We start from the raw sequence: 25,489 nt of genomic DNA on the forward strand, positions 1-25,489 counted from the left end.
TTTGTGTAAATGATTTCTCAAGTCTTATACCATGTAGAATCTACTCTATGCCCATGATATCACACTAATAAAACATGAAAATTTAGGAAGTGCTCAAAATTAATGCTAAGAAATATTTTAAATGACTAATTATTTGTGTCTGGCCAACCAGCTGTTGATTAACAAAACAAAAACTGAAAAAAATTATTTCACTCACAGAGCAACGGTGAAATTACTTGGATTTTAGATTGATAAAAGATTGTAAAAAACTAAGTAAGCAGTAAACTAGTAAGAGCAGTAGTTTTGCTACAGAAATGAAAGCAAAATGTCAGTTATCAGCTATTGTACTCTTACTATGCATTCTTTCAGTCTCAACTGCAATATGGAATACTGTTGACACACACACACACACACACACACACACACACACACACACACACACACAGTGTGCATGTAATTCATATTTCATTAAAATGAAGCATTTATATACGTGCAGAGCTAATATATTTGTTGACTAGGATATTCGTATGAAGAGTACTGAATAGCTGGTAATAAAGATTCTAAATAACAAAATTACTTATCTAAAAACAAACGAAAAAAGGAAAACAGGAGAACAGTACTCAGTGTAAAATGTCAATAAACTTCAATTTATAATCGATATACTTAATACATTTCATATTATTTTCAGTGGGTTACAATTAAACTATGTACAGAAATTTTGGATACAACACTTGTAACTTCTGTTCAACAGAATATGTGCAAGAGAGAAAAGAAAATGTTTAGGTAACAGTTCTGATCTACCTACAAATGTATGTATTATCTGTCAGTATTTTATTTCCAACCAGTGAAACATAGTTGCATCTTACATGAAAGAAAAAAGTAAAAGACAAAATGCTAACATTTAGCCTGTCTATAAAAATATTACTGTAATAGTAATATACATTGAGAGACAGGTAGTTGAATAATTCTCAATGCTAGAGAAAAAAATTGGGATGGTAATTGAAGTTAAAGAAGAGAACTGCAAAATATTAATATTTGTGCAAAAGTAATAAACAAATATTTACTTTTTTCATTTCAGATGCAGCACCACAAAAAGTAGAATCAAGAATTGTGAATGGAACAGAAGTTATGGAGGGACAGTATCCCTTTGTGGTAAATATTAATTTCAGTCTCTCTTAAGAATTTACTGGCCTTTCCTTGGATATGATCAACAATTTGTGTTTAAAGTAATTAGATAAATCAGTAGGATCTTGTGAACTTCAGTTAGAAGGTAATGCAAACAAGGAGGTGTTATTTTTAACAATTTGTTGTTATCAAAATTTAAATTATCAGGTTAAATATATTTTTAACCTTCTTCATACCTGAACGTCATCTTTTGAGATGTCATCATGAGAGTAGAAACATCAATGGTAAAATTTTTTGGAATACTGTTCCAGGAAATAATGATTTAATGGAATTATAATTATTTAGTAAACATAGTCGTGGTTGTGTATAAGTTGTTTATTTTTATTTGTGGATGACTGGTTTCAAACTATGTAATACAGAGATCATCATGAAATATATATTCTGTGAAGAGAAATAAAACATATCACTTTAGTTACAATCATAGTGTACATTAATATACATAATGTAGCAAAAAGATGCAGCTTGATATACCGCTGGTGGTAGTAGGAATCCCAGACATGGAGCAGGCCCATCCTAGGTGGTATTGAGAACACTACTGAATATGGCTCAGCTACTGGCGGCCGACCCATATTCAGCAGAGTTCTCAATGCCAACTAGGATGGGCCTGCTCCACGTCATGGATTCTTACTACCACCACCAAGGGCATATCATACTGCAGTTTCTTCCTACATTATTTATATTAATGTCCATTTTGATTGTGCTTAATTCTCCTTCACAGAATATAGATCTGATGACAACTGCTATAGTAGACCAAACTAGGTCACCCATAAATAAAAAAGTAGCAACTTATGAACAATCCCATCTGTGTTTAATAAATGTTTACGGTAAAATATAGTATTTCTCCTCAAGTTCTCGTTATCCGTTTGTGTACTTTTGTTAACAGAGAACTACACATACAAAAATTTGCCAGTGTTTGAATGGGTGGTTGGAGTGCCAGGTACTGGTACTGTCATGATAAACTTACCTGTTACAAAAAGTAACTTTATGATGTTGCAATCTGCATGTTGAGGGTCCTCAAGACAAACAGAAGTATATTTTATTACCATATTATTTATAGGTATACTAAGGAAAATTCACACATGAAAATAATAAATTATGAGACAGAACTGCTGGACATCACTTATATTATGGAAGGAAAAAATCTAGTACTGTTGACAAATGCAAGTAACATAATTTTACCTTATTCTAGCTGTCAATACTATTAGTGGTTTCCTTGGGGTAGAGCTTCTTTCATGTTGTTTTGGAACTGACACGGTTCCTCAGAGTTACAGTAAGTTCTGCAGTGACTCATGCAGCTGTCATTCTCTTATTTGTCGTCACAATCCTCTTCAATGATACTCTGTCACTATCACTCAACACAGTTCCACATTGTGATTTAATGGATGATGTTTTTTGTTTGTTCAGTATATGGGATAAATCTTCAATAGAGTGTCTCTTGAAACACCAAACACTTCAGCATCCTTTATTAAAGATTCACCCACCATTCAAACACCAATGATTTCTTCATATTTAAATTCATTTAGTTCTGACATAATGCACTCTCAACTACACAAAAAACTCTTGACATACACTTTCAGTGTATTGAGGACATTGCAAAGCTGCAATTTGTGGTCAAATACAACAGTGCAACCTGCAACTTCCATTTAGGTTCAAGCATGCATTTTTCAATGTTTTCATGTTTCTGTCCAGCCCGTGCAAGTGATTCTTATAAATTGTAATCAGGAATTTAATGTTGTTATGAGCTGAAATTATTTGTCATGTATGAGCTTCAAATACTCATTGTTTTCCCATCCCAAATCTATTTTACACTGGCTATGGGACAAAGGGTTGCCAGTACTTAGTGTTAACAGTTTTTTTTTCCCTGGAATAAAATTTACTTTTAAATGTGAATGTGGATCTAATTTTTCTCAGTTAATTCCACAGAAACTTCCAATTATATGGGTGTTTAACTGTCTCAGAAACATGCTGAATCGCCCCTTACTCTGTTATACATAAACATTCAACACAATTATTTCCCATTTAATTTATGTACTGTTCTCCAATGTACCAATAGCAAGTCATTTTATTTAGATGTACTTTCTGGCCATGAGAAGCTCAAAATTATTAGCATTCTTTCTTACATGTTAATACTAAACAAGTCCTGTCAACATCTTCACTGACCACTGTTCATCTATGTTGATCACCCATTTTTCTGTCCATCTAGGTTACATTCATTTTTGAAATTGTGACCAGTTTAGAGTCCACATGTTCCATCTTCAGATCTGAATAAATCAGTTACAAAACTAACTTTTCCAGTTCATCAACAAATTTATACATTACATTGCAGAACAATATTTATATTACACTGTTCTATGATGTAGCATGTACATTTTTCAATAAATTCGACAAGTTACTGTTGTAACAAACTCAGATTTGAAAATAATTCATGTGAAACCAAAACAAGCCACAATTTTTAAAATGAATGTGATCTAGATGGGTGATAAAATCAGATGTATACCTGTTAGCTATGGGTTTTCTTTGAAAAATACAATATATCATATTTACAAACATTGCAACATCTCGAAACTTCCTGGCAGATTAAAACTGTGTGCCCGACCGAGACTCGAACTCGGGACCTTTGCCTGGGCAAGTGCTCTACCATCTGAGCTACCGAAACACGACTCACGTCCGGTACTCACAGCTTTACTTCTGCCAGTATCTCATCTCCTACCTTCCAAATTTTAAAGAAGCTCTCCTGCAAACCATGTCTCCGCAGTATCCTTTTTTTCAGGAGTGCAGGTTCTGCAAGGTTTGCAGGAGAGCTTCTGTAAAGTTTGGAAGGTAGGAGATGAAATACTGGCAGAAGTAAAGCTGTGACTACTGGGTGTGAGTCGTGCTTCGGTAGCTCAGATAGTAGAGCACTTGCCTGCGAAAGGCAAAGGTTCCAAGTTCGAGTCTTGGTCGGGCACACAGTTTTAATCTGCCAGGAAGTTTCATATCAGCGCACACTCCGCTGCAGAGTGAAAATCTCATTCTATTGCAATGTCTCATTCCTGACAGCTGCATATTGTAAGACAGTTTCAAGTTGGGTCATTCCATGTCAATTCAACCATTTTGAGAAAATGTTCCAGCTGATAGACTCAGATTTGGCTGAAATATAGTACACCAATGCTACCAAGTGTGGAACACTCATGTACAAAATTTTAACTTCCCCTGCCAATTAGTTCAAGAATTATGGCTTGTGAAAGAAGGTGGCGTGACCCGGAAATAGCAACCCGCATCTGGCAATCTATCTTCACACCAAACTTCAGGTCTTAATAACTTTGGAACTATTCCACACAGTCCAGTGAAATTTTTACAACCCAGTAACATCCATTTAGAGAACACACTCCATGAATCAAAACACCAACAACATATTTCTGAGGGAAAATAAAAAATTCCAAAATGTGATTAAAAAAATGTAATATGTTAAAAGGTACATATTATAGGTGCCCTCTATGCCAAATATAATTCACTCAAAAAGAGTGTAAATTTTTTTGTGTAAAGCTTAATGTGGCCTAAAAACACACAGAACTCATCTTGCCCATATCAGCCACGCAAACAGAGTTACATGCACATGAAAATACAAAAATTTTAAAAATTATCGGAAAAACATGGATTTTGTAAGTGTGGTAGCACGAAAGAGACAAGTGATACCCAAGCCAAATTTCAAACATTGCATATATAGACCATTATATAATACATGGCAAAATTTCAACTTGTTATTGTAAGGCATTTGTGTACAATAAGAGTTGACAGATGTATTTGGTTACGTTTCTTTTAACATGATTTAGCAAGTAATAGTGATGATGTAGACAGCTTGTTTCAGATAAAGCTGCAGCAATTGTTGGGAACCATTGGGCAACAGAAAGTTAAACAATGGTAGTTTTCAGGGACAGAATGAGTCACTGTTAGGCAGGAACAACAAAGGAAACAAGCAACAATTACAGGTTACTCATGTTTTTAAGATTCAAGTTCAGACCGGTCAGTACTGTTGTGGAAAGTCGGTATGGAGGCAGAAGAGTGTACTAGTGGTGCTTTTGTTCGAACAAGTTGCAGTATTGGTAGAGCACAAGCATTTGAATGTCATAAAACAACATTTGGAACAAAATGTGGCATTCACTTTGTACTGTATGATCTGGATGAATCGGACCAAGATTTGTTGCTATGGAGATCCAGGATACACCCTGTGGGCAGAAGAAGTACAGTTCCAGGAAACTTTAGTGTTTGTTATCATCATATGAAAGTGTTTCTGGATAAGTATTCTTTCCTACAAAGAAGTTGTTTTGATCCATTTCAGATACATAAGAAGGCAGTGATGTGTAGCCTCAGAGAAATTGATATAAAATCAGTATTGAAGCTGAATCAGTTTATTTACAACACAAGTGTTCACAGTAAAGAATGGTTCCAAATAACAACTGAAAGATCGTCAATGATTATGAAAGCATAACAAAAACATAGTCTGCTGTGGTAATGCCAGTCCTACTGTGAACTCTTGTCCTGGGTAGCTGTTGAAGTGATGTCCATAGTGCTGTGTGTCACACTGCGAAGTGAGCGTCTCAGCCGGTCTCATCGAAGCTCTGAATGATGGGCATCAGAATGCAGGGTGCTCCTGGACAACAGCTGAGTGAGGGATGGAATGCTGTTTGCTGCAGGCTGAACCATAATTTAAAAATCCAGCAGATGGAAGGATACTCGTGGGATTTTTATGGGCATGTGACCTACGGATGGAAACTAGTCCCTCCGTACTGGCACCACTGTTGTGGATGTGCACACTGCTCATGAGTGTGACATACCCTGGTAGCTGCTATAGTGAGTGGTGTGTCAATAGATTGATTGTAATCAGTTTAGTGTCCACAACACATGAAGCCCTGTGATATTTGCAAATATTCACCTGTGGGTGACTCACCTGTGGGTCAAGAGTAGGTAAATCCACAGTAAAAACACGTGCTGGGCATATAAGATAATTGGCATATAAGCAATAAACTTTCAAACTGCTTTTACTTGTGAAAATTGAAGTGTGTTAGATTTGCCCCACATTCATTCCTACACAAAGGTAGCTTCATAGGTGGCTATTATTAAAACAAACACATCATGACTAGAATACAAATAAAATGGTCCTACCTAAGAAATTTCTCAGAGCAAACGTGAAACAATCACATTTTTGATATGTAATGTCCCGAAACATGTTTCACGGAACACGAACATGTGGGTAAAGTCTTCCTATCTTACAGGTAAATGCACAATCGATAGAGGCACTCTCCAAGATGTGATCCTCACCATTTCCTGAACAGAACTGAGTCACATTGTGGATGTGCACCTGTGACAGGGCACACCTATCTCAGAATGTTGACTAGCTATGCAGTTCCACAGATGCCTCCCCACAAGATTTTACAGCAGGATGGCGCCCCACCCCACTGTCATAGAGATGTTACCACATTTCTCCATGAGACATATCCTGAGCATAGGACCAGAAGGGGGTATCCCAATGTCTGGGCCCTTTGGTCTCTCAATCTGACTGGATTTCAGTGCATGGGGATTTATCAAGAACACTGTTAACAAAAGTTTGAGATCTGGTAGGTTTGAGGCAACAGATCTATGTCAATGTAGATGCCATAACACCTGTCATGCCTATAAACATATGGTAAAAAGTTTAGTACTGTTTCAGTATCTACTGATGTACAGATGGTGCCTCCAAGAACTGTACCGACAGGCCGTCTGAACTCCTGTGTAAAGTGTTGAAAAAATAAAAGTTATAAACCTTAATAGGTACTGAAATTTTATACCTCTGGCCTGGAAATCCTTTACAATGAATCATACCAAACACTTAAGCACATCAATAATACACTGTTTGATATTATAGCTGCAAGATGATAAGACATCTTGTAACAAACATTATATTTGCATGAAGTGTATCATTTGCTTTTTTATGCAACTTATTACCATTACACTGAAATTGCACCAAGTTGCTAGGAGTAATACATCTATATTTGTTATGTAAGGAAAGAAATCACATCTGAATGTTGGCTATTTGTGAAGTTATCATCATATGCCCAATTTAAGAAGCAGAAATGTTTACCAGCAAGAGTTGGAATTGATGGCTGCAGGATTAAGGCCAACTTAGATTGTGGTTTATTGTTCTGTGATATTAGTGCTTGTGTGCATCTAGAGTCCATGAGTGTCATGTGAATCTGGAATCAGTGGCTCAACAGCACACACAATTCCAGTGGCCTCATATGACTAGTATGAGACATGCAACATCATTTTCCAGCACTTTCCTTTTCTTCATAACCCAAATGATTATGTGTAAATCATCTGTTTTTACATCTACAACATTATTTTCAGAATTATATATCTGTATTTTTTGCTCTACCTTTTAAACTGTACAAACATTAAAGAAGCATGCCTATACTTCATTAATCTGATTTAAGTCACACTGTAGTATTTGGTGTTCTTATACAGAAACCTGGATCATCACTCCTGTAACCAGAGAAATAAAAATTGCTATAGATCTTACGACACAATACAAAATTATGCATGTACACGGAAAAAATTTAAATCAGCATTTTGTGGTAGTGTACAAATACAACAAATTTTGATCTAAATTTTCCAGTCAAGGAGTATTATTTACTGAGTGACTAGTACAAACAAGAGAATGTGCTGGAGATAGCTTTAAGGATATTGGTTGTTCTTTATTTTATAATATTTACTAATTTTGTAAAATTTGTATTACTTGCAGATCTCCCTAAGATATGATGGAAATCATTCCTGTGGTGGTACTGTTCTTAATAAGGAATGGGTCCTTACTGCAGCACACTGCGTGTATCGGTAAGTTGACAGCTGCTACTATCTACGGAGATTTTTACTAAAATATTGCATGAATAAAAATCAGGCAAGTGCAGGTAAGACTTCACTCTGGCCATCCTCTTAAACTTAATTATGTCTATAGATAGTTCCTCTATAATTTTGATGAGTAAGTTTGCGAGTGTCAAAATATGCGACATAAATGGCTGTATCTTGAACACCACAAAGGGATGCAGACCTTAGTACTTGACATAAATTTCAACTTATTTCAACTTGACACTTCTATTTGTGCCTGAGAAAAAGGGGTCTTAACAGGTAGACAGACAGTGATCCTGTAAGGGTTCCATCTTTACCTACTAAGGTATGGAATTCTACAAAGTGCTCACTCACAATACTTAATCAATGTGATGTTAGATTGTTACTGTAACCCATTCTAATCCAATATCACATCATGAGATTTATGTAAGTGTCCTTTTTTTGGGATTGTAAACGGAAATAAATTTTGATGATCAGGAGAAGCATTCTGGAAAGACATACACCATCATCTCAAGATACTCACCACAATTGCTACTTACCATTTAGTAGAATCAACATTTGTATTCCTCTCTTGCAGAAGTCTGCCACCTGGGCTTAGAACCAGTGTGTGGCAGGCTCAGATCCAGGGTTCAATTCTGGTCATTGTGGTAAGAGGGGGTGTGGGGGGCGGGGGGAGGAGCAGTGTTGCAGTTTGTTTCTTTATTGTCTTCCCCAAATATAGCTTACCTACAATTTTGACAAAAATAACGATAAAATATACGCATGTTTTAATATAATAATACCTGCCTCCATAGTTTCTAACACAGCAAACTGGAAGCTCCCCAACTGCTATGCTGCACTCTTGTTAACATTTGAATTTTTTATTTCCACTTATTATTCATGTTTAATACAATTACCTACCTAATACTCATATACGTGTAATGTATGCATAAATGATTAATGTTAGTAATTGGCTGAGCTAAAAAAATTAATTATCCAGATTATTATTTTGAATGTGCTCATTAATTTAATAAATGTAGTTTTTATGAGAACTCTGTTAATTAAAAGCTATGACACGCTAAAAATAATACTACAGTTCATCATATGCAGAATCTTCTGAACTAACTGACATATCTGGGTAAGATAGCACACACTATTAGAAAGGCAGGCACCCCAACTTTGTATTAAGATAATTCAATTTTCATGAAGCTAATCAACTTATGAGGTAACGGACACTGGTAGTCCAGACTGTATGATTTTCAATTACAGATTTTGTTTCGGTACTTGTTAGATTCTGCATATTGGCACTGTGCTTTTAATACAGTTCAATAAACTTTTCTAAATTACTAATCCATAACATATTTCATGAAACACTTTAGTGCCTCGGCATATAGCACATTCAGAATAGAAAAATCTACCCTAGTTCTGTAAAACACAATATATCTTTATACCAGTCTTTGTAAGACTTTCCCCACCCAAAAATTGACAATCTAGGCTCAGAATTAGCAATGGTAACATCTATGTAATTCATTCCTGACAAGTTAGCAAACATGTTAGTTAATTTCATGTTCCATCTACCATCTGCATGATAAATTATAATAATGTGGAACAAGTCATTTTATAGTAATTGCTATGCATGAACTTCTGCACATTATAACAACAGAAATTCTTCTTTGGAACAGAAAGAGTTTTCAAGAATAAACTTTTTCAGTTTGTTTTCAAATTTTACTTCATTGTCTGTCAGACATTTTGAATCACTGGGTAAGTAATTAAAAATTTGGATTTGCAGCATTATGCACCCCTTTTTACGCTTAAGACTACTTTGACATGGTGTAATTAATTTCATTTTTCCTTCTGCTATTGTAATTATCTGCATCATTGTTCCCTTAGAACTGTAGTTGATTATTTACAATGAACTATATGAGGTAATAAATATTCTGTGAAGCTGTAGTCAGAATGCCCAACTCCTTAAACATATGTCTACAAGATGATCACCATATATTGTTTTTACTGCATGTTTTTGGGCAGTGAAGATTTACATTTTGAGCTTATACAAGTGAATCTAGAAAGAAATTTACTCATCAAGCAGTGGCAGGAGAAAACATACATAAAAGTTACGGAAATGTGCAAGCTTTTGGAGTCAGTGGGTCCTCCTCCTGGGAAAAGTCTTGAAACAAAAGGCATATGACATTTTCAAAAATTGATTATTTTCATTTATTTCTTTAAAGATGAGTTCCATTGAATGAAAATACACAAAATATGTCAACATACTGATTTGTCTTTCCCCATGATTTCAGTAATTCCAAGTGCAAATGAGGCTGCATTAAATAGTTTTAGGAGTCCCAGAATGTGCTTTTCCCAGCTTAAATTCTCATCAATATGGGCACTCACACTGTTCATTACTTTCTCACCATGTATTATACATATCACTGACATAATACTCCTAGATGCACAGAACTTAATAAGTTTTGTGTTTAAAATTGAAGGTGAGACCACTGTGGAAAACTAGTTAATCATAGTTTTAAGAACCTTGTTTGCCATTACTTTCTTACTACATGTATGCCTAGACTGATTACAATACTAGTGTCACCTGCAAAAAGAATTAATTCTTCTTCTTATATATTGTAAAATATAATGTAATTCTTGCAAGTAAAGTTCATATTTGTAAACATGAAAAAACTAAGTGTAATTGTTACACGAAACTTACACATTGCATATTTTAATAATGTTGTTCATTTTTTTGTGACAAGGACATGTGCACTGAGCTTATTATGAAATATTACCACTGTATCAAGTCTGCACTTTTCATCAAGTACTGCATTATTTGATTGATATGGTATTATCAGAGTTATGCTTGGAAATGAGTGGAGATGTGTACATGATTTGTAAATTTGATGACAGATCTGGTCATTACATAATTTATAGTGCTACTAAACAAGGAGAGAGCCACTTAACTGTAGCAACTATGTTGTGTACATCCTTTGCAAGATCCTAGAAAACACTTTCCCATAATTACATCAAGATATCAAACTACAGGACTGTAAGAAATGAAACTGCAAGGAAAAAAACAGGCAGTCGATCACGCCAAGCTGATGTTATTATTGCACAGATGCATGATGGCATTGGACTTGAAAGTATGCTCGTTTGACTCCTGATGGAAAATTTTCACCACCAGTATTTGACCAGCAAGAAGAGGAGATGTGTAAAGCTCCTGATAACCAGCCTTTCAACCAACGTACTGGATTAAATTCCACACCTTTCCACTGTACCTCAAGAAGCAATGGCATGTAAGACTGTTTATGGTGATCAGTCTGTTGGATGGGAACATTAACCTTCCTAATGCGAATGGGTCGTTTACTGAAATTAACATAAAACCACCTTGGAGAAGATGATGAGAGAAGCAAATAGCTTGACTAGGGGAATGATTTTTCATAAATCTGTCCAGATACTGATCTGTGCGGACACCATCAACATAGTAACAAGAACTCTGACGGCAAGGGGAAAGAGATTCATTGCGCTTGAACAGGCAGGCAGCAATACAGGACTAAATATCGATGAGAAAAATACAAAATACCTCGCTGCTGGGAAAGCACACAGGGAGAACATGCCAGTTGAAATAGTGATGGGTAGTTATACCTTTGAATAAGTTGATCATTGCAAGTACCTGGGTTCCATTGTATCTAGCCTAGATGATACCTCATAAGAAATAAAACAGACTAATTGCAGCCAATAAAGCTTATTTTTCCTTAACAAAGTTTCTGTCTTCAAGGCTCCTGATTAGGACCACAAACCTAACCATTTACAAAACTTTGGTAAGACCAGGGCTTACATATGCCTCTGAAACCTGGGCTCTGACAGCAAAGGATGCTGTATCACTGCATGCATTTTTGAGGAGGTTACTTGGGAGAATTGTTGGCCTAATTTGTGAGAAGAGAAAGATGGAGGGGGAGATACAACAATGAATTGTATGCCATGTACCAGCCTGTTAGAAGAATTGTGAAATCACCTAGGCTGAGGTGGACTAAAGACGTGGTGCAGGTGAATGATACAGAAACACCAAAAACGATTTTACAAGGGATGCCAGGTGGACAGAGAGAACACGGTTAACCGAAAACTAGATGGTAGGACAGAGCCATAGAAGTCTTTCACAAGATGGGCTACAGGAGCTGGAAAATGCTAGTAACACACCAAGATAAATGGAACGAGACAGTTGAAGAAGCCACAACCCATCATGAGCTGTAGAGGCACAGAAGAAGAAGAAGAAGAAGAAGAAGAAGAAGAAGAAAAGTATTTACACTCTAGAAGGACCTTAGGTAATCCTCAGATAGGTAATATTTATGTTGTCCTCAATTTTCATTTCAAAATGTAAAATAATTTCAGAAATGCCCAGCTTCAACAAACTTATTGTGTATGGTTTATTTAGACCCAATCAGAAATTTTCATTTGAATGCTAACAGAATTTTCCCTGAAATAAATTCGATTGTTGTCATATGGTCAACAACTGTTCAGAGGCATTTCACATTGTTGTAAGAACAGGTACAAGTGTAACAACGACATCATTAGGCTGATTGTGTGTGTCAAAATGGCTATACGTTTTCTAAGGCGACGATCAGTTAGAAAGACTTTTGAATGAGTCAGATGATGAAATGGTAGATAACCCTGCCAATGGTCCTAATTTTCAAGATTTTCTTGATGGTTCAAGTGATGATGATAACTTATTGGCTGGAAGCGAGGAGAGTGATGTGACTGAAGAAGATGAAGGTGGAATATCATTGTCTAAACAAACTTAAAATAGAAAGAAACTTCCACATGGGAAAAATATATTAAAAACAAAGATTCCAAGACTTACCAAGCAGGAAAGCGCCGGTAGACAGGCACAATAAAATAACACACAAACACACACACAAAATTTCTAGCTTTCACAACCGGCGGTTGCTTCGTCAGGAAAGAGGGAAGGAGAAGGAAAGATGAAAGGATGTGGGTTTTAAGGGAGAGGGTAAGGAGCCATTCCAATCCCTGGAGCGGAAAGACTTACCTTAGAGGGAAAAAAGGATAGGTATACACTCGCACGCGCGCACACACACACACACGCACACACACACACACACACACACACACACACACACACACACACACACACGCACACACGCACGCACGCACGCACACGCACACACACACACACACACACACACACACACACACACACACACACACACACACATATCCATCCATACATACACAGACACAAGCAGACATATTTAAAGGCAAAGAGTTTGGGCAGAGATGTCAGTCGAGGCGGAAGTGCAGAGGCAAAGATGATGTTGAATGACAGGTGTGGTATGAGTGGCGGCAACTTGAAATTACCGGAGATTGAGGCCTGGTGGATGATGAGAAGAGAAGATATATTGAAGGACAAGTTCCCATCTCCAGAGTTCAGATAGGTTGGTGTTGGTGGGAAGTATCCAGATAACCCAGATGGTTTAACACTGTGCCAAGATGTGCTGGTCGTGCACCAAGACATGTTTAGCCACAGGGTGATCCTCATTACCAACAACTGGGAACTTGCCCTTCAATATATCCTCTCTTCTTGTTATCCACCAGGCCTCAATCTCCACTAATTTCAAGTTGCCGCCACTCAGACCTCACCTGTCATTCAACATCATCTTTGCCTCCACACTTCCGCCTCGACTTACATCTCTGCCCATACTCTTTGCCTTTAAATATGTCTATCCGGAGTTCGGATAGGTTGGTGTTGGAGGGAAGTATCCTGATAATCCGGATGGTGTAACACTGTGTCAAGCTGTGCTGGCCGTGCACCAAGGCATGTTTAGCTGCAGGGTGATCCTCATTACCAACAAACACTGTCTGCCTGTGTCCATTCATGGGAATGGACAGTTTGTTGCTGGTCATTCCCACATAGAAAGCGTCACAGTGTAGGCAGGTCAGTTGGTAAATCACGTGGGTGCTTTCACACGAGGCTCTGCCTTTGATTGTGTACACCTTCCGGGTTACAGGACTGGAGTAGGTGGTGGTGGGAGGGTGCATAGGACAGGTTTTACACTGGGAGCGGTTGCAAGGGTAGGAACCAGAGGGTAGGGAAGGTGGTTTGGGGATTTCATAGGGATGAACCAAGAGGTTACGAAGGTTAGGTGGACGGCGGAAAGACACTCTTGGTGGAGTGGGGAGGATTTCATGAAGGATGTATCTCATTTCGGGGCAGGATTTTAGGAAGTCGTATCCCTGCTGGAGAGCCACATTCAGAGTCTGATCCAGTCCTGGGAAGTATCCTGTCACAAGTGGGGCTGGCCGTGCACCAAGGCATGTTTAGCTGCAGGGTGATCCTCATTACCAACAAACACTGTCTGCCTGTGTCCATTCATGGGAATGGACAGTTTGTTGCTGGTCATTCCCACATAGAAAGCGTCACAGTGTAGGCAGGTCAGTTGGTAAATCACGTGGGTGCTTTCACACGAGGCTCTGCCTTTGATTGTGTACACCTTCCGGGTTACAGGACTGGAGTAGGTGGTGGTGGGAGGGTGCATAGGACAGGTTTTACACTGGGAGCGGTTGCAAGGGTAGGAACCAGAGGGTAGGGAAGGTGGTTTGGGGATTTCATAGGGATGAACCAAGAGGTTACGAAGGTTAGGTGGACGGCGGAAAGACACTCTTGGTGGAGTGGGGAGGATTTCATGAAGGATGTATCTCATTTCGGGGCAGGATTTTAGGAAGTCGTATCCCTGCTGGAGAGCCACATTCAGAGTCTGATCCAGTCCTGGGAAGTATCCTGTCACAAGTGGGGCACTTTAGGGGTTCTTCTGTGAGAGGTTCTGGGTTTGAGGGGATGAGGAAGTGGCTCTGGTTATCTGCTTCTGTACCAGGTCGGGAGGGTAGTTGTGGGATGCGAAAGCTGTTTTCAGGTTGTTGGTGTAATGGTCCAGGGATTCAGCACTGGAGCAGATTCGTTTGCCACGAAGGCCTAGGCTGTAGGGAAGTGACGGTTTGATATGGAATGGGTGGCAGCTGTCATAATGGAGGTACTGTTGCTTGTTGGTGGGTTTAATGTGGACGGATGTGTGAAGCTGGCCATTGGACAGTTGGAGGTCAACGTCAAGGAAAGTGGCATGGGATTTGGAGTAGGACGAGGTGAATCTGATTGAACCAAAGGAGTTGAGGTTGGAGAGGAAATTCTGGAGTTGTTCTTCACTGTGAGTCCAGATCATGAAGATGTCATCAATAAATCTGTACCAAACTTTGGGTTGGCAGGCTTGGGTAACCAAGAAGGCTTCCTCTAAGCGACCCATAAATAGGTTGGCATACGAGTGGGCCATCCTGGTAACCATGGCTGTTCCGTTTAATTGTTGGTATGTCTGGCCTTCAAAAGTGAAGAAGTTGTGGGTCAGGATGAAGCTGGCTAAGGTGATGAGGAAAGAGGTTTTAGGTAGGGTGGCAGGTGATCGGCGTGAAGGGAAGTGCTCCATTGCAGCGAGGCCCTGGACGTGCGGGATATTTGTGTATAGGGAAGTGGCATCAATGGTTACAAGGATGGTTTCCGGGGGTAACAGACTGGGTAGGGATTCCAGGCATTCGAGAAAGTGGTTGGTGTCTTTGATGAAGGATGGGAGACTGCATGTAATGGGTTGAAGGTGTTGATCTACGTAGGCAGAGATACATTCTGTGGCGGCTTGTAGGTAGAAGGTAGGAGTGCGAGGTGTCGGTGGGGTCAGGAGTTTGATGGAGTCAGGTGAAAGGTTTTGTAGGGGGCCTAAGGTTCTGAGGATTCCTTGAAGCTCTGCCTTGACATCAGGAATGGGATTACCTTGGCAAACTTTGTATGTAGAGTTGTCTGAAAGCTGACGCAGTCCTTCAGCCACATACTCCCGACGATCAAGTACCACGGTCGTGGAACCCTTGACAGCCGTAAGAATGATGATGGATCGGTCAGCTTTCAGATCACGGATAGCCTGGGCTTCGGCTGTGGTGTTGTTGGGAGTAGGATTAAGGTTTTTCAAGAAAGATTGAGAGGCAAGGCTGGAAGTGAGAAATTCGTGGAAGGTTTGGACAGGGTGATTTTGAGGAAGATGAGGTGGGTCCCGCTGTGATGGAGGACGGAACTGTTCATGACAGGGTTCAATTTGGATAGTGTCTTGGGTAGTTGGATCATTAGGAGTGGGATCAGGATTATTTTTCTTCGTGGCAAAGTGATATTTCCAGCAGAGACTACGAGTGTAGGACAGTAAATCTTTGACAAGGGCAGTTTGGTTGAATCTGGGAGTGGGGCTGAAGGTGAGGCCTTTGGATAGGACAGAGGTTTCGGATTGGGAGAGAGGTTTGGAGGAAAGGTTAACTACTGAATTGGGGTGTTGTGGTTCCAGATTGTGTTGACTGGAATTTTGAGGTGTTGGGTGGAGTGGAGCTGGAAGTGGGAGATTGAGTAGATGGGAGAGACTGGGTCTGTGTGCAATGAGAGGCGGTTGAGGTTTGTTGGAAAGGTTGTGGAGGGTAGTGAGTTGCCTTTCTGGAGGTGGGAAACCAGGAGATTGGATAGTTTTTTGAGGTGGAGGGTGGCATGCTGTTATAATTTGCGGTTGGTCTGTAGGAGGATGCTATGAACAGCCAGTGTGGATGTGGGAGAGGAAAGATTGAGGACTTTGATTTGGGATAGGATTTGACGGTTGTGTTCATTGGCCGAGTCGATGTATAGGTGAAGGATTAGGCGGGTGAGGGCTATGGATTGTGCAGTTTGGAACTGGTATAAGGACTGATGGAAGGAAGGATTGCAGCCAGAGATGGGAACTTTCTAAGTTTGAGGCCTTTGGCGGTAATGCCAAATGTCAGACAAGCCTGAGTAAATAAAATATGGGAGCGTAATCTGGCTAGGGTGAAGACATGTTTGCGGAGGGAATGTAAATAAAATTTAATGGGGTCGTTGTTGGGATGTTGTGAGGTTGACATGGTATTAGAAGGTGGAAAGGGTAACATGATGTTAAAGTGAATATATATATATATATATATATATATATATATATATATATATATATATATATATATATATATATATATATATATATGGGGAGAGACAAAGGTCTGAAAAAAGTCGAAAAAGTGTTGGTTTGAGATGAGCTATGTTGATCCTGTGCTGAACTTAGGTTGGTGAACAACAATGGGTGCAAAGGTTAGCTAGTTGTGTTGTCTCCAAACACGTTAAAGGGTGGGGAAATTCAGGAAAATTTCGAAAAAAAAAGCGTTTAAATGTATGTAAAGGACTGGTTATGCACTGGCACGTTATGAAAATGAGGCTAACAATTGTTTGACGAAGAAATAATAACGTTTAAACCTGTGGGAAGCTGCTAAAAAATGATCGGTTATGTGGGAAAAACGGGAATGGAAATAAAACGAAAGTTCTTGGAAATAGCTGAGATGGTTTTTTAATGGGTGAAAGGAACTGAAGCTGTGAAATAGTATTCACGAGTTTACACGAAATGTTTGTAAACTTGGAACAGTGGATTTTATAGCAGCGGTAATGCTGAAAGCATTAAAGTTTTTAGGTTATGGTTTGGAAGTAAATTACGTATTATTATAATTAGGCAGGATAAAATGTAAGGTAGATTACGGAAAAAGGGAAGATGAATACAAAGTGAAACTACTTGTACAAACAAAAAGAGGAAGTAAGATGATAGAAAAGATTTCGAAATGCCTCGACTTACATCTCTGCTCATACTCTTTGCCTTTAAATATGTCTCCTTATGTCTGTGTATGTATGGATGGATATGTGTGTGTGTGTGTGTGCGCGCGAGTATCTACCTATCCTTTTTTCCTCCTAAGGTAAGTCTATCCACTCCTGGGATTGGAATGACTCCTTACCCTCTCCCTTAAAACCCACATCCTTTCATCTTTCCTTTTCCTTCCCTCTTTCCTGACGAAGCAGCCGCCGGTTGCGAAAGCTCAAAATTTTGTGTGTGTGTGTTATTTTATTGTGCCTGTCTACCGGCGCTTTCCCGCTTGGCAAGTCTTGGAATCTTTGTTTTTAATATATATATATATATATATATATATATATATATATATATATATATATATATATATATATATATATATATATATATATACTCCTGGAAATTGAAATAAGAACACCATGAATTCCTTGTCCCAGGAAGGGGAAACTTTATTGACACATTCCTGGGGTCAGATACATCACATGATCACACTGACAGAACCACAGGCACATAGGCACAGGCAACAGAGCATGCAAAATGTCGGCACTAGTACAGTGTATATAAACCTTTCGCAGCAATGCAGGCTGCTATTCTCCCATGGAGATGATCGTAGAGATGCTGGATGTAGTCCTGTGGAACGGCTTGCCATGCCATTTCCACCTGGCGCCTCAGTTGGACCAGCGTTCGTGCTGGACGTGCAGACCGCGTGAGACGACGCTTCATCCAGTCCCAAACATGCTCAATGGGGGACAGATCCGGAGATCTTGCTGGCCAGGGTAGTTGACTTACACCTTCTAGAGCACGTTGGGTGGCACGGGATACATGCGGATGGGTTCGATGACGGTTTGGATGTACCGTGCACTATTCAGTGTCCACTCGACGATCACCAGAGGTGTACGGCCAGTGTAGGAGATCGCTCCCCACACCATGATGCCGGGTGTTGGCCCTGTGTGCCTCGGTCGTATGCAGTCCTGATTGTGGCGCTCACCTGCACGGCGCCAAACACGCATACGACCATCATTGGCACCAAGGCAGAAGCGACTCTCATCGCTGAATAGGACACGTCTCCATTCGTCCCTCCATTCACGCCTGTCGTGACACCACTGGAGGCGGGCTGCACGATGTTGGGGCGTGAGCAGAAGACGGCCTAACGGTGTGTGGGACCGTAGCCCAGCCTCATGGAGACGGTTGCGAATGGTCCTCGACGATAACCCAGGACCAACAGTGTCCCTAATTTGCTGGGAAGTGGCGGTGCGGTCCCCTACGGCACTGCGTAGGATCCTATGGTCTTGGCGTGCATCCATGCGTCACTGCGGTCCGGTCCTGGGTCGACGGGCACGTGCACCTTCCGCCGACCACTGGCGACAACATCGATGTACTGTGGAGACCTCACGCCCCATGTGTTGAGCAATTCGGCGGTGCGTCCACCCAGCCTCCCGCATGCCCACTATACGCCCTCGCTCAAAGTCCGTCAACTGCACATACGGTTCACGTCCACGCTGTCGCGGCATGCTACCAGTGTTAAAGACTGCGATCGAGCTCCGTATGCCACGGCAAACTGGCTGACACTGACGGCGGTTGTGCACAAATGCTGCGCAGCTAGCGCCATTCGACGGCCAACACCGCGGTTCCTGGTGTGTCCGCTGTGCCGTGCGTGTGATCATTGCTTGTACAGCCCTCTCGCAGTGTCCAGAGCACGTATGGTGGGTCTGACACACCGGTGTCAATGTGTTCTTTTTTCCATTTCCAGGAGTGTGTGTATATATATATATATATATATATATATATATATATATATATATATATACTACTGGCCATCAAAATTGCTACACCATGAAGATGACATCCTACGGATGCGGAAATTTTACTGGCAGGAAGAAGATGATGTGATAAGCAAATGATTAGCTTTTCAGATAAACTTCACACTAGGTTGGCGCCAATGGCGACACCTTCAACGTGCTGACATGAGGGACGTTTCCAACTGATTTCTCATACGCAAACAGTAGTTGACCGGCGTTCCCTGGTGAAACGTTGTTGTGATGTCTTGTGTAAGGATTAGAAACGCTTACCATCACGTTTCCGAATTTGGTAAAGGTTGGATTGTAGCCTATCATGATTGCGGTTTATCATATCACGACATTTCTGCTCATGTTGGTCGAGATCCATTGACTTTTAGCAGAATATGGAATCAGTGGGATCAGGAGGGTAATACGGAATGCCTTGCTGCATCCCAATGGCCTCGTATCACTATCAGCTCAGAGGCCATAGCTGCGGTTACCCTTGACGCTGCATCACAGATAGGAGAGCCTGCGATGGCATACTCAACTACGAACCTGGGTGCACGAATGGCAAAACGTCATTTTTTTTTGATAAATCCAGGTTCTGTTTACAGCATCATGATGGTCATATCTGTGTTTGGCGATATCGCGGTGAACGCACATAGGAAAGGTGTATTTGTCATCGCCATACTGGCGTATCACCCGGCATGATGCTATGGAGTGCCATTGGTTACACATCTCAGTGACCTCTTGTTCGCATTGACGGCACTTTCAACAATGGATGTTTCATTTCAGACATGTTACGACCCATGGCTCTACCCTTCATTCGAACCCTGCGAAACCCTACATTTCAGCAGGATAATGCACGACCGCATGTTTCAAGTCCTGTACGGGCCTTTCTGGATACAGAAAATGTTCGACTGCTGCCCTGGCCTGCACATTCTCCAGATCTCTCACCAATTGAGAACGTCTGGTCAATGGTGGCTGAGCAACTGGCTCATCACAATATGCCAGTCACTACTCTTGATGAACTGGGGTATCGTGTTGAAGCATGTGCAGCTGTACGTGTACACACCATCCAAGCTCTGTTTGACTCAATGCCCAGGCGTATCAAGGCCGTTATTAGGGCCAGAGGTGGTTGTTCTGGGTACTGACTTCTCAGGATCTATGCAGCCAAATTGCGTGAAAATGTAATCACATATCAGTTCTAGTATATTATATTTGTCCAATGAATAACTGTTTATCATCTGCATTTCTTCTTGGAGTAGCAATTTTAATGGCCAGTAGTGTGTGTGTGTTAGTTTTCTATAGTTCCTCCAGCAGTCATGAGCAAGGTGAGCATAACAAATATATTACATGTAACTGTATTTAATGGGTATACTATTATTATTGCACTATGTCATAGTCTAGTGACAAGTGCGCTGGACTGTCACCATTGTGGTGGTGGGGAGCGCAGTGCTGGGACAGACATTCTCAGAACCCTCTACCTCCTCATTGCGCCAATTGTCTACAGAAAAAACCTCTATCATCCGTCCCTCCTTCGGGCTTGTATGCAGTATATCTTTACTTTTTACTTATTGTCAGTTTTAGGTTTTATTGTATTTATTTGTACTTCTAATAATTTCCGGGTATGCAGCCGGATCCCGTCGACATTCTGCCACGATATTTCGGCCCAGAGACGTCCGGCCATCATCAGGTGAGTACACAACTACTGAAGAGCCCAGGTGTAGTCGCGGTATTTATACCGATTCTCGCGCACGTGTTGACATGCGCGGCATAGCCGAGTTGTACGTGCTGCCCTCGGTGGTGAAAGTAAAAGATCATCTAGTCATTGAGTATCGAATGACGCTGTCTATTCCGCTGTGAATGTATAATTTTAATAACAGGATTCCAAGTTTTATCCAGTTGAAAGCCGTTGTCACGATTTATAAGATTATCGGCAAGACGTATTTCCACTGATTCCTTGATTACGGAATCCCAAAATCCGGAAACCGGAGCTAAAATTTTTGTTCCATTGTATTCCATTGAATGTCCCAATGAAATACAGTGCTCTGCTACTGCCGATTTTGACGGTTGCCGCAGACGGGTGTATCTTTCATGTTCTGTACATCGTTCATGGACAGTTCTTGTCGTCTGGCCAATATATGCAGAGCCACATTCACAGGGAATTTTGTAGACGCCTGCTTTCTTCAGTTGTAAATCGTCTTTAACGGATCCAACCAGGTCCCGGTTCTTTGCTGGTGGACGGAAGATAACCTTGATTTTATTCTTCTTCAGTAGTCGGCCTATTTTCGACGACACATTCCCGGCGTATGGAAGAAACGCAGTTGATTTAAAGTCGTCATCAGCGTCCTCAGTGCGCTGCTTCTTGTTATGACAGTTACGCATGGCCTTTCTTATTTGGCGTGAAGTGTAGCCATTCTCTTTAAAAACCTTCTCCAAGTGTTGTAATTCTGCGTGGAGGTTTTCATCGTCCGATATTACATGCGCTCGATGTATTAAGGTACTGAGAACACCGGCTGTTTGTGCTGGGTGGTGGCAGCTTGACGCCTGGAGATACAGATCTGTGTGAGTCGGTTTCCTGTACACAGAATGTCCTAATGACCCATCATTTTTACGGCATACTAGCACGTCTAGAAATGGTAAAGTGCCATCTTTTTCAATCTCCATCGTGAATTTGATGTTCTCATGTAAAGAGTTTAAATGATGAAGGAATTTCTCCAGTTCCTGTCTGCCATGAGGCCATACAACAAAAGTATCATCAACGTACCGCCAGAAGACCGTAGGCTTTAAGACAGCAGACTCAAGTGCTTTCTCCTCAAAGTCCTCCATAAAGAGATTAGCTACCACAGGGGACAAAGGGCTCCCCATGGCGACGCCGTCTGTTTGTTCAAAGAATTCGTCATTGAATAGAAAGTACGTTGAGGAGAGTATATGTTCAAACAAGGCCGTCATTTCTGCACTGAATAAGTTACCAATAAGATGTAACGATTCCATTAAAGGCACTTTGGTAAACAGTGAGACCACATCAAAGCTGACTAATAAATCCGAGCTTCTAAGCTTAACTTCCTTCAAGCGACTGACAAAATCCTCGGAATTACGTATATGGTGGCAACACTTACCCACATACGGCTTTAGTAGTGAGGCCAGATATTTTGCTGTAGAATAGGTGGCAGCACCAATATTACTCACTATTAATCGTAGTGGGGCACCATCCTTGTGTATCTTGGGAAGACCGTAGAGTCTTGGTGGTACGGCATTGTGTGGTCTCAATCTCTTGATAATTTGTTCAGGTAGAGAACAGTCGTTCAAAAGGGTAGCAGTTTTCCTTGATATTCGGCTTGTTGGGTCCTTTTCAATTCTGCGGTACGTGGAATCATTTAGCTGACAATATATCTTCTCGTTGTAGGCTTCCCTTGTCAGAAGAACTGTGGCGTTACCCTTATCCGCAGGCAGTACGACTGTGCTAGTATCTTCCCTGAGGCTGCGGAGAGCAGCTCTTTCAGCTGGCGAGATGTTACTCCGTTGTGGCGCACATTTCAGCAACGTTCGGCAAGATTCACGTCGAATTTCGTCTGCATTATCCGCAGGGAGACGTCTAATGGCTTCCTCAATGGAACTGATGAAATCCGTTAAAGGCAGTGAAACAGGAGTAGGGGCGAAGTTTAAACCTTTCGCAAGCACTGACATCGTCGCATCGTCAAATGATTTCTCCGTAAGGTTCACCACGGATCGTCCAGAGATAGCTTCTTGCGGCTTTCTTGTTACGAGTTGGCTAAACTTTGCACTTTGCCTGTTCGTACTGTTCCTGTGAGCCCAGTCTGCCTTGGCCCAGGATACACCGTCAATCCAGTCCCAGCTAAGGGAAGAACATCTTGCTGCAATCTTCAGATGTAAATAATATAAATTCCTGGCAACAGTGTCTAACTCACGACGCGTATAACGGATTCGTTCTCTTAATAAAGCCAGACTCGCCTTGCGTTTTATATTGTTGGCGGCCACACTATTAATAAAATGAACAATTCTGGCGAAAGTTGGAATCAAGTTATTGTTTCTACATTTCAGTAAAAAATTTAGTGAACACAGCAACCTGGCTCTTTTCTCACGTAATTTATCCAGTACGTGGATATCCTGAACCATCTCCTCCCCGTAAAGGTATTTGATGTGACTTCTGAAATTTTCCCGGCGTATTTGTTCTTCTAATAATTTCCGGGTATGCAGCCGGATCCCGTCGACATTCTGCCACGATATTTCGGCCCAGAGACGTCCGGCCATCATCAGGTGAGTACACAACTACTGAAGAGCCCAGGTGTAGTCGCGGTATTTATACCGATTCTCGCGCACGTGTTGACATGCGCGGCATAGCCGAGTTGTACATGCTGCCCTCGGTGGTGAAAGTAAAAGATCATCTAGTCATTGAGTATCGAATGACGCTGTCTATTCCGCTGTGAATGTATAATTTTAATAACAGGATTCCAAGTTTTATCCAGTTGAAAGCCGTTGTCACGATTTATAAGATTATCGGCAAGACGTATTTCCACTGATTCCTTGATTACGGAATCCCAAAATCCGGAAACCGGAGCTAAAATTTTTGTTCCATTGTATTCCATTGAATGTCCCAATGAAATACAGTGCTCTGCTACTGCCGATTTTGACGGTTGCCGCAGACGGGTGTATCTTTCATGTTCTGTACATCGTTCATGGACTTCTCACATTAGCTGGTGTGTACAGATCTGCTGGAGAATCTCAGAAGAGCTATGGGACAACACGAATGTTTGGCCAGTTTTTCATGTAGTAGTAGTAGTAGTAGTAGTAGTAGTAGTAATAGTAGTAGTTTATTCATCCAGAGACCATGTACATTGCATGGATTTCGTCAAAAAATACATAGTATATATATACACACATATAGGGTGAACAATGCTATACAAAATACAGATGTGCATAGTAGACTACATAACATCAGACCACATTGAAATAGCATGTGGCAGAATGTCGACGGGATCCGGCTGCATACCCGGAAATTATTAGAAGAACAAATACGCCGGGAAAATTTCAGAAGTCATATTTATTTGTAATTTATTTTACTGCCTTGTATTTAATTCTAGTTTAGTTCAGTTTTCTTTTAAGGCTACAAACATTCTCCATACTGCTCCAGGATATACATGGTTTGCTCTTCAACAGATTGAAAAAACGAAAGTATAGTCATTTTCACTGTTCATAATTGAAGGGATGTTGATAGTGATTTTGAATGAAACCAACAGAGAGCTGACATGTGTATCATTTCAAAGGCGTCCTATTATAAGTCAGGAACTGAAGGTTTATTTGGGACTTCTCACATTAGCTGGTGTGTACAGATCTGCTGGAGAATCTCAGAAGAGCTATGGGACAACACGAATGTTTGGCCAGTTTTTCATGTAGTAGTAGTAGTAGTAGTAGTAGTAATAGTAGTAGTTTATTCATCCAGAGACCATGTACATTGCATGGATTTCGTCAAAAAATACATAGTATATATATACACACATATAGGGTGAACAATGCTATACAAAATACAGATGTGCATAGTAGACTACATAACATCAGACCACATTGAAATAGCATGTACAACTTTGATTATTTACAATGATGTATGAGAAAGACTTGTTACATGGAATACACAGTTGATATTTAGATATTACACATACAATTCTAGCACTTTTGTACATATTATTTATTTAGATCATAGCAACAGTCAGATAAAAATTACTATTAGTACAGAGTACATATATATAATTGTTTAGTATGAAGCTATTCCAGGTATTCTTTTACACTATAATAGCAGTTGGTCATTAAAAATTTGAATACTGCTTCTTGAAATGAAGACAATTTTTTTATTTCTTTTATCTTTACCGGTAGTTTGTTATACAATCTGCTTCCTTGTATGTTTGTTTGTTTCTGTGCCAAAGCCTTGTTAACTCTTTTTATATGAATGCCATTGCACTTTCTTGTGTTGTAAGTATG

The 25,489-nt window shown here is 40.4% G+C and overlaps 1 protein-coding gene across 1 annotated transcript in view; it reads left to right on the forward strand.

The window, feature by feature from the left end:
* LOC126268223 (chymotrypsin-2-like) overlaps positions 1-25,489 on the forward strand; it is a 163,290-nt gene that overhangs the window by 52,320 nt on the left and 85,481 nt on the right. The window contains exons 2-3 of the mRNA XM_049973858.1: positions 1,058-1,131; positions 7,922-8,010. Of these exons, the coding sequence (XP_049829815.1) occupies positions 1,058-1,131; positions 7,922-8,010 (163 nt within the window). The remainder of the gene's footprint in view (positions 1-1,057; positions 1,132-7,921; positions 8,011-25,489) is intronic.

Source organism: Schistocerca gregaria, chromosome 4 (genome assembly GCF_023897955.1).
Source record: "Schistocerca gregaria isolate iqSchGreg1 chromosome 4, iqSchGreg1.2, whole genome shotgun sequence".
In the NCBI taxonomy this organism is placed as follows: Eukaryota; Metazoa; Arthropoda; class Insecta; order Orthoptera; family Acrididae; genus Schistocerca; species Schistocerca gregaria.